Raw genomic sequence first — 10,885 nt, 5'->3', positions numbered from 1 at the left:
CATCTGCCCTTCCCTCCTCCATCTGCCCTTCCCTCCTCCATCTGCCCTTCCCTCCTCCATCTGCCCTTCCCTTCTGCTGCTTTCCTTCCTTTGGAAACACTGCTGTTTTATCTTATAATATACATTCTTCAAGGGCAAGCCCTTCCCTTTTTTTTAAAGATTTATTTATTATATGTAAGTACACTGTAGCTGTCTTCAGACACACCAGAAGAGGGCATCAGATCTCATTACGAATGGTTGTGAGCCACCATGTGGTTGCTGGGATTTGAACTCAGGATCTTCAGAAGAGCAGTCAGTGCTCTTAACCGCTGAGCAATCTCTAGGCCCTTCCTTGTCTCATTTGTAAATATATCCCCAGCACCTTGGGGCTGATGAGTTCTAGCTGAAGGAATGAATGAATGGAAGCAGTCTTTTATAGGCTGGAGCCTCCTGGGAGGAGTTCTCGTCAGCCTCCTTCACTGTCTAGCTTAGAATTGCTTCCACCTTGTGGCATTTTCCAGGATGTGCCATGTCCCCCAAATATTCACTAGAGTGCTACTTGATCAGAAAACCAAAGTCATTGCAACTAAGGAACATCACCAAGCTGCCACTATGAATGAGGGACTGTGCAGGTACATGGGTTGAGGGGTAATTAGAGCCCATGCTTGCCCTCTGGGTAAAGCCCAAGCCTTGGAAGCTCCTGTTCACTGTCACACTCCCAGTGGTGTAACTAAGGGCTCAAAATGCTCCAACTCGTCAGATCAGGGTTTCCACTGGTTTCTGGGTAGAACACTATACACTCTGCATGAACAAATACTACTGACTGTGTCACCTTCTAGGTGACTCAGCATCTCGAAGCTGTCTTCTCTAAAAGGAATAGTTTCAACAAGATGGCTGTTTCTATGGTACTAGGACTCCACCCATGGACGGCAAATGTCAATGATACTCAGTACCTTGCAGCACAGAGAGCCATCAGAACAGGTGGGACTTATATTTTGATTCACCCATTTGCAGTGGGGCTGAAACACTTTTAAAACTCAAATATCAACTGTCTTCTTTATCTGTGGTGCGTTGGCTACAGTTTTCTAGAGGGACAGAAGCAATAGGATGAGCATGTATTAAAAGGGAGTTTATCTGGCTGCTTTTCCTGCGACAGTCTGGGTATTCCAACAGTGGCTGCATTACATTGTGAGATGGGCTGCTTACACTGTGAGGCTGGATGCTAATTTGATGAAAGATTCCTGAAGAGCTATTGGTCTTCAGAATGGCCACTCCATTTTGTCCTCCATTTTATCCAATCCATTGCCCCAAACCATGGATTTCTATCTCCCACATTCAGGGTGGCTCTTCTCTCTACCAATTAATTCTCTTTGGGTACATTCCCAGCTGGGCATAGAGCTGTGCCTCAACCTTCTAGGTGATTCAAAATCCAATCAAGCTAACAACGACGATTAATAATCACAGACACTTAGCTACTAAACAGTAAAGCCAGGGTTCAAATTAAAGTCTTTAGGCAAAATGATAGGTTCAGACAGACATGTTGACTAACACATAAAAGATGTCATGGGAGACACATAGGGATTATAGATGGAGAAGCTGTAGTCCAGTGGAAAGATCATCCCTGTGAGCATCTCTTCTTGGTCATAGAGAGGAACATGCTGTAATGGCCTCTGGGCAGCATGAAGCAGGGATCAAAATGAGACCCAACCCTGTAAAAGTAGTTGTCTCCTGAGAGCACTCTTTGGTGGTGGTGGTGGTGGTGGTGGTGGTGTGTGTGTATGTTTGCCTGTGTAAGAGACAGAGAGAGACAGGGGGAGAGACAGGGAGAGGGACAGGAAGAGAGAGAGAAAGAGAGAGAGAGAGAGAGAGAGAGAGAGAGAGAGAGAGAGAGAGAGAGAGAGAGAGAGAGAGAGAGAGAGAGAGAGAGAGAGAGAGAGAGAAAGGGAGAAACAGAGACAGCCAGACAGCCAGAGATAGAGACAGTGAGAAAGCAAGAGATCCACCATCTTTGTTGTGTTTTGAATGAATACAATTTTCTTTAATAATTTACAGTCATGGACCTATCCTTACTTAGGTATGGTGCCCTAATTCCTACTCTGGTTATGTTTCACCACATTCTAAGTCTATAGCTGGACTGCTTGGGTCATGTGACCATAAATATGGGGTTCTAACAAAAGGGCTTTATGGAGATCTATTACTGTGATGGTGATTCTTGGTGGTCTACTACATCTGGAATTAACTAAAACCCAAATGTCTAGGCATAACTGTGAGAGATTTTTTTTTCTTAATTAAATAATGTTGAAGTGGGAAGACCCACTTCTTTTTTTTTTTTTAAGATTTATTTTATTTTATGTGTATGAGTACACTGTAGCTGTACAGATGGCTGTGAGCTATCATGTGTGTGGCTGCTGTTGATCTCAGGACCTCTGCCAGCCCTGCTGGCTCCAGCGTATTTTACTGCAGCTGTCTTCAGATGCACCAGAAGAGGGTGTCTGATCTCATTATGGGTGGTTCTGAGCCACCATGTGGTTGCTGGGATCTGAACTCAGGACCTTTGGAAGAGCAGTCAGTGCTCTTACCTGCTGAGCCATCTCGCCAGAGTGGGAAGACCCACTTCTCATCTGAATCTTTGAGGTAGGAAGATCCACCTTTAACCTGGGCCACACCTTCTGCTGGAAGTCTATACGAAGGACATGGAAGAGGGACGCTTGCTCTCTTTGCCTGCTTGTCTTTGCTCTCGCCAGCAAGTCCCTTTCTAAGGAATTGCCACTGTCTCTGTTTCCATGGCAACAATACCTTACTAGACAGATTCCTGCATATACTGAAGACAGACTGACACCTCCAAATTTGTGGACTGAGCAAAACATGAAAGGCCAGACCTTTTCTATTAATTCTTTAGAGTGTTTTAATTTTATGTGTTATGAGTGTTTTGCCTGTATCTGCGTATGTGCAACAACTGGAGGTCAGGAATAGGCATTGGATCCCCTGGCTTTGCTGATGATTGTGAGACTTTGTGTGTACTGTGAACCGCTACCTTCTGGAAAGCACAGTAAGTGTCTTTACTCACCGAGCCATCCCTCCAGCCTTGCCCAGACCTTTTTGAAGACTCTCTGCTGGGATTGAGGGACACACCCCCCCCCAAAAAAAACACAGAATAAATCCAAGATTTAGAGCCATGCTCTCCTATAGTGTCATTCCTAATGATCCTATTGTTAACAGATATTTAGTTACATGTGACATGTCTAGTGACATATCAAAGGGAAGAGTCAGGAAGGCAATTGGAATGCCACTGAGAAATGATGATGTGTTTGAAACAGCAAAGGCAGATGCCATATAGAGTTATGCAACGCTTTGGCTGGAGTGCACAGCACACTCTCTGGTAAGTGGCCAGAATTAACCACCACGCAGGGCACGGTACTGTGCGCACAGGAGGCTTCCTACCTGGCACTTCCTGGGGTCCTCACAACAGTCTTCAGGTAGAATGAAGGTCTATCGAGACATTTGCTAAAGAACACTGTGTTGGCCACTCAGAGCAAATCTGCTCTAACAACAAGGCTTCTATCCACATTCTCACTTGCCTTTGTGAGTAAAGAGATGGGACATGGGGCTGCAGAGACGGCTCAGTGGTTTAGAGCACTTGGTGCTCTTGCAGCTACCCAGGTTTAGTTCCCCATACCCACACGGTGGTTCACAACCATCAGTAAACTCCAGGTCCAGAGGATGCGATACCTCCTCTCCTTTGTAGGTACCAGGTATGTTTGTGGTATACACACAGAGGAGCAGGTGTGACACACATGCACATAAAGTAAGTAAACAGATCTAATTGTAAAAAGAGGAGGTGGCCTGCTTTGTTTAATTTCTTTATTTTTCCATTTCCACTTCTCCACTGGCAACTTTTCCTCAGACCTAGAGGTTGAGTTAGTCTCTATCTAGTGCCAAGGGCAGAGAGTACTTCATGAGGTACCTTGAAAACTAGAAAAAAGATGATGACACTAGGTTGATAGGTAAGGACAACCATCTTTATATATGTCACCATAGGATGATGACAACAAAACTCCACTTCCATAATATTTAATTCATGATTCTGATGATTAACTGTCAACTTGACGCAACTGAGAATCACCTGCAAAGTCCGTCACAGAATTGCTTAGAATGGGTTGCCCTGTGGGAATGAGTATGGGGGATTGTGCTGATGAAGCTAATTGATATGGGAAGACTCAATCCACTGTGGGTAGCACTGCTCCATTTGCAGGGGTCCTGAACAAGCAAGCGAGCATGGCTGCATATACGTCTCCTGCCTCTTGACCATGGGTGGGACATAACCAGCTGTTTGAAGTTTCTGCCTTGACTTCCCCGAAATGATGAGCTGTAGTCTGGAAGTGTAATATGAAATAATCCTGTCTCCCCTAAATTGTCTTTGTCAGGAGTATTTTCACCACAGAAATGAAACTGGAACAATAAGGTATAAGCATATCATTTTTGAATCTTGTCAAAATGTGCATAACATCTTCCAGTTATGACAAAACAGGATACTACATCAAACTGAGGAACATCTTGTAAAGCAGCTGACTGGTACCCCGTAAAAGGGACAAGGGAATGAGGTACCCTGTAAAAGGGACAAGGGCATGAAAGACAAGAGAATACTGAGGAAACTTGTAACAGCACAAGGCTGGTGGGGTTCTAGCAGATCCAGGAATAGGAGGAAAGATGGATGAAATGTTAGCCAAGTCTGGAATACAGTTACTTGTTGGGAACATTGTCCTTCATGCCTGACACAGTAGCTCCTCCCTTAAAGTCAACTATTAATATTAGCAGAAGGCCCTCACAGTACTAGGGTGACTAACATTTCTTTGTGAGAGGAGGAAAGGTGGCAGAAGGCAGGCCACAAGGACACCTCCATAGTAGAGGTAAGAGGCCATGCTTCTGCATGAGTAGATGTAATGGTTAGCAATTCCTGGCATAAGGGGACATTTGTTGTCCATGCTTCTGCACCCAATACCAATTAAACTCACTGGGACGCCAAACTAGACTTGGGGAGGATCCCCCACCCCTGGTGTGTTGGTGCCTTAGCTAGAATGAGCAAATGCTTGTTCACCTCTGACCAGGAAAAGTCTTACAACACTAGTAGATAAAAGGTACCACTGTTAAGCCAGGCAGTGCTGGTGCATGTCTTTAATCCCAGCATTCATTCTCATGCTGGTGCCCAGCATGAGGCAGAGGCAGAGGCAGAGGCAGAGGCAGGCAGATCTCTGTGAGTTCAAGGATTAGCCAGGCAGTCTACAGAGCTTGTTCTAGGCCAGCCAAGGCTACATAAAGAAACCGGATGGCCATAAGAATGAATGGAAATCCATAGCTGTCAGGGGTGGGGAGCATCCTGAGGATGTGCTAGAGACCTGGGATAGGGAGGCTCCCAAGAACCAGTGGGGTGACCTTAGCTGAGACTCACAGCAGTGGGAATATGGAACCTGAAGAAGAGTGGGGTGACCTTAGCTGAGAGTCACAGCAGTGGGAATATGGAACCTGAAGAAGCCACCTCCTGTAGCCAAGCAGGAACTCTAGTGAAGTGATAAGGAGATCAACCCAACCACAAATTTTTGGATCCAAAATTTGTCCTGCCTACAAGAAATGCAAGCAGAGACTGAGGGAAGGGCCAAGCAAAGGCTGGCCTAACCAGAGACCCATGTCATGGGCAAGTACAAATCCCTGACACTATTAATGATAGTCTGTTATGCTTAGAGACATGAGCCTACTATGGCTGTCCTCTGAGAGGCTCCACCAAGCAGCTGACTTAGACAGATGCTGAGACCCACAGCCAAACATAGGGTGGAGCTTAGGAACTCTTATAGAAGAGTTCGGGGAAGGATTGAGGGCTCCAAAGGGTATAGGAACTCCACAGAAGACCAACAGAGTCAACTAACCTGGACCCTTGAGGGCCTTCAGAGACTGGACCACTAACCAAAAAGCACAGATGGGCAGGACCTAGCCCTTCCCCCAAACATATGTAGCAGATGTGCTGGTCAGCTTTGGTGTGGACCTTGAACAACTAGAGGGGGTGGGCTATCCCTAAAGCTGTTGCCTGTCTGTGGGATCCATTCCCCCAACTCTGTTGTCTTGTCTGGCCTCAGTAGGAGAAGAAGCGCCTAGCCCTACAGAGACTTGACATGCTAGGGTGGGGGATAAATAGGAGGGCCTTCACTCTCTCAGAGGAGGAGGAGAAGGGGTTGAGGGAGGGACAGAGATCAGGATATAAAGTGAATTTAAAATAAATGTAATTTTGGTACCCATCCAAAACAAACAAAAAGAGAAACCTTGTCTTGAAAAACAAACAAAACAAAACAACAAAAACAAAAGTCAATCAAAGAAACAAACACAAAGGAAAAGAAAAAAGAAAAATACACTACTGTTAGTTTCTGACTCTTGGTTGTTGCGCAATACTTACGTAAGATGTTTCTAGGAGGAAAGCAGAGTTGGAGCTCTACACGAATGCTGTGTGTGCTACGTTTGCAATTTCTAAATATTTTACCTTGCTTCAAAATTAAAAATGTAAGCCAAGTATGGCCACACTCAAGTCCAGCACCTGGGAAGCAGGGGACTTTGAGTTTGACAGAAGTCTGGGCTATATAGTGAATTACATACCAGCTTGGATGACTTGACAAGACTCCAAAGAAATAAAGAAAGGCACACATTACTATACTCATAGTCTTGTCATGATTTATTCTAGTGCCTCTTTTGCCTCTGTTTTAGTGTTTGGAGTCGATCCTGATATGATCCAAGATGGGTCAACCATTCCAATTGCCAAAATATTCCAGGATATCACACAAAAGAGTGTGATGATGCTCCCGCTGGGGGCTGTGGACGATGGAGAGCACTCTCAGAATGAGAAGATCAACAGGTGAGCAGCCCTGGGAAGGCGGGGAGCTCTATGTGGGCTGTCCACTAGCCTAACCTTGGGTGAGACTGGACAATGACAGACTGTGGCTTAGCTCCCCACATTTCCTTAGGTTGGGAATACCAGGGTAAGCCTTTTTTCAGACCACTGCTGTCCTTGTGTATCCTCATGTGGCAGAACTAGGGCTGAGGAGGAGAGAGAGGAAGTAGGGAGGAGGAAGGGATGGATGGCCCTGCAAGAGACAAGTGAGGGGTTCTGGTGCTTCTTCTCCTATAAGTTCATCAATCCCATGGGATTATGGGACATCCCCAAAGGTCACTTAAACTCAATCATCTTCTTACTGGAAGGCCCTCCCTCTGACATTGTCCCATGGCGGGTGAGGGCTTCAATGTATGGATTTGGATTATATAAACCTCCTAACTAGGGATAAACAGGAAGGTTTGATTGTTCAATCCCTGCCATGTCAAAGGTGAGAAACTAAGGAAAGACTGGTGAGGCTCTGCTCTGCAGGAATCCTATCACCCAAAGAGGCTAAGGGGAGAAGGATAAAGCAAAAACAAAGATAATGGGGGCTGGGGGGATTAATTGCCCTCTCTCCCTTCTCCCCCTTGTTTCTCTCTTCCTTCTTCTGCCTTTCCTCCCTCCTCTTCCTCCTTTTCCTTCCTATGTCGTCCGCCTTACCTGTTCAGTTAGAAGTAAGGAGGCAAAAAACAAGCCCTTCTCCAAGCAGGTTTTATTCAGGAGCCTTCATTTTTACTTCTTCTCTAGCTTCTTTTATATTCTTCTATATCTTCTTCTTACATCTTACTTATTACTACTTACATCTTAGTTACATCTTATTAGTTACATACTTATTCCTAATTCTATATTTTACATCTATCCTTACAGCTTACTTCTATATCTACAACTTCTCTCCTATCCCATTACCAGCCCCAATTCTACATACTTACTCCTAAATCTTACATCTTACCTCTAATTCTATCTATATCTATATCCATATCTATATCTATCTCTATATATACTTACTACTATTCTTTCTCTACATACTTACTATCTCTACATACTTACTATCTCTACATACTTACTCACTACTTCTTATATTCTCTCCTCATACTTACTATCTATATCTATCTATATCTATCCTTACATACTTACCCCTAATTCTATTCTCTCTATATTCAGCCCCCAGTCCTCGCAGGTTAAATACTTTCCCTGGTCCCAATCAGCATCAGCTACGTGGCAAAGCACAATAGACTGCGGGAAATTCATGCCAGCTTGCATCACAAACTAGAGGCACACAGCTTTTCCAATTAAGGCTTGTTTATCTCAATGCTCTCTGCTCTGACCAGAGACCAGGTGTTCAATATATATATATGGTGGCAGCTGCGGCTCCCCACATTCCTCTCTGTGTTCTGAGACAGAATCTCATTCTATACCTCTGGCTAACCTGGAAATATCAATGCAGACCAAACTGGCTTTGAGGTTTCAATGATCCTTTTACCTCTGTCTTCCAAATGCCGGACTGGTCATTGGATACCATGTCTGGCTATCATCTTCTTAATAATAATGTCATTTTCCTTTTGTGAATGACTTTGGTCCTAGGAATCTCAGAAGCATGCTAAGTACTTTAGATTGATAGGATTTATAACAGGTACACGTTTTTCTGTGGACATGGTTGGGTGCTTTTCCTTCTTCATGTGAATGGAAATGTGTTTCCTTGTTCTTACCTTTTGTTAGGTGGAACTACATACAGGGGTCGAAGTTATTCGCTGCCCTTTTCCTGGAGTTGTCAAAGCAGCATTCAGGACAACAGGCACCTTCCGGTGTGTTCTGACCCACTGGCAGATCTCCCCCCACCTCCCCCCATGGACCCTGGGCAAAGCTGGAGCTGGAAAAATCCAGGAAATGTGGAAAATTAAAGGTTTGGAAGGCACAGACATTGGAGATGTTTTAGCAGTTCCTCAGTCACTTATCTTCCACGTGTTGCAGCTATCTGGACCATTAGTCCCAGAATCCACTGCAACAAGCTGGGGCAATCTTCTAGTACAGGTGGGATGTCTCTTCAGTCAATTAGAGTCTCAATTCCATTGGCTCAACCCTCCAGTTCATATTTCCAGGCCCCGAAGAACTGTGGTTCCCAATCATCGGACCCAGGGTCTCAGGACCCGAGTCACCTTTGCCTGTGTTCCCTTAATGATGGAAGTGGTGGCTTCCACCCTCGCTACAGTGATTTCTCTGTGGATTCACTTTTAGAAGACTTACTAGGGCATGATGTCTCTGTAGTAACTTCTTGCCTCTCCTTTATTTATTTTTTTCTCCGGATTCCTGAACATTCTGAAGCTAAATGATCAATGTTCATAGGGTCACACCATTTGGAATCCTTGTACAAAGATGATTTTTTTCTTTAATTCCAAACTTCTTCAGCTTTGCCATGATCAATGCCACCAGCTCAGCCCCTCTGCCTCCCATTCTTCCACCCCATCAGTAAAGCCCCATCCCTGCAAACATGTACACCTACCATTCTACCAGCAAAATTCACCAATGGAGATTTTCTCACCCCATTGACATCTTGCTTGATAAGTTTATCTGAATTGCTTAAGATTTTAATAGCACCAGTGTTAGATGGAGAACTAATCAGCCCTGACATCAGCAAGATATTCTTGATTTAAAACTCCCAGCTAAATCTGCATCCATTAATCATTTTAGTTAACTATCCTGTTTGGCTTGATTGGGCTTGATGGTGTAAATATTACAAAAAGCTAATTTTTTATAGTCAAGTGTATATAAATAAACCAATTCTTATAAATTAGTTACTCATCACGTTAATGGAAAAGAATCCAAGGGTTTATTTTAAATGCTTCTCTTATGGTTCCAAATAAAAGCATTCCATAACTTGTTTTTTTTTTTCAATCTTTCTTCTATCTGCTAGCTGTTATAATGTCACTTTTCAGATCTGTGTCTTTCATTAAAGATGGCTGGCTGAGAATATGACAGAGTGGGCAGCATGTTTGCTTGCATAAGCACAAGGACCTGGATTCAGACTCCCAACACCTTCACCATAGCTAGGTGTATTAGCAAGCATTCATATCCCCAGCACTGGGGGCAGACAGTCATCAGATTCCAGAGCATCCCTGGCCAGCTACTCTAACCAATCAACAAGAGACTAAACAATAAATATATTCATTTATTCTCACCCCCGGAGGCTCTTGAGACCAACAGTTGTCTCTGTTAGTTATTCAACAAACAGGGGAGAAGGAAGGAGAATAAAGAATACTGGATCTAAGAAATGTGAATCTTGCAATGCCAGAGTCCAAAGTTCATGTTTCTCTGCCTGCTATGGTCAGGGTGGACTCCTTAGGGAATCTCTTCTAGTATTCGATTCTCCTCTGAGCCATGTGGCTACCACAGCCTGACTGTAATGTAGGATCCTGAAAAAGAATGTAATTAAAGTTCACTCCACATAAGGGGTGAGAAAATCATCCTGGTTACTGGTCAAGCCGATTAGCCAGTTGGTTATAAGGCAGCAAAAAATTGAGGGTAGAGAAAATTAAATTATTTATTTGCAAACATTTTTAAAGTAAACATATCCTCATAGGTTAAGTGATCATTCACTACCCCTGGGGCATGGGTGTAACATCTTCACCTTCAGAGTTTTTACTCATGATGAGGCATCAAGACCATGGCAATTCTTATAAACATAAACATTTAATGGCGGCTTGCTTATAGTCCTAGAGGGAGTCACTACATTATCATCATAATGGATTTTGATCATCATAAGGAGGATTTTGAATGTCTAGGTTCCATACTATACTTATAAAAAAATAGAATGTAACAGTCTGGAAACCTATTGTGAATGTCCACTGGACTGTGCAAAAGTTCTGGTCATTGCCATGTCTCTGCAGATGAGCTGGGAGAAGGTAGTGGGGTAGGGAAAGTAGAGCGTCTCCTCCAGCCCTCTCCTTCTTGCTCACATGAGGTATATCAGCACTCCCATGGTTTTCATATTAGCTGAATGCC

At 44.0% G+C, this 10,885-nt stretch overlaps 1 protein-coding gene across 1 annotated transcript in view; it reads left to right on the top strand.

Annotated features, from left to right (window-relative positions):
* The window catches only part of Cndp1 (carnosine dipeptidase 1), a 41,498-nt gene extending 31,736 nt beyond the window's left edge, over nt 1-9,762 (top strand). Inside the window, exons 10-12 of the mRNA XM_031366345.1 lie at nt 819-960; nt 6,724-6,871; nt 8,606-9,762. Coding sequence (XP_031222205.1) covers nt 819-960; nt 6,724-6,871; nt 8,606-8,702 — 387 coding nt within the window. The 3' untranslated portion in view covers nt 8,703-9,762. The remainder of the gene's footprint in view (nt 1-818; nt 961-6,723; nt 6,872-8,605) is intronic.
* Nucleotides 9,763-10,885: the final 1,123 nt, after the last annotated feature.

Source organism: Mastomys coucha, unplaced genomic scaffold, assembly GCF_008632895.1.
Source record: "Mastomys coucha isolate ucsf_1 unplaced genomic scaffold, UCSF_Mcou_1 pScaffold13, whole genome shotgun sequence".
Taxonomy (NCBI): Eukaryota; Metazoa; Chordata; class Mammalia; order Rodentia; family Muridae; genus Mastomys; species Mastomys coucha.
This window is presented reverse-complemented; position numbering and strand designations above follow the sequence as displayed.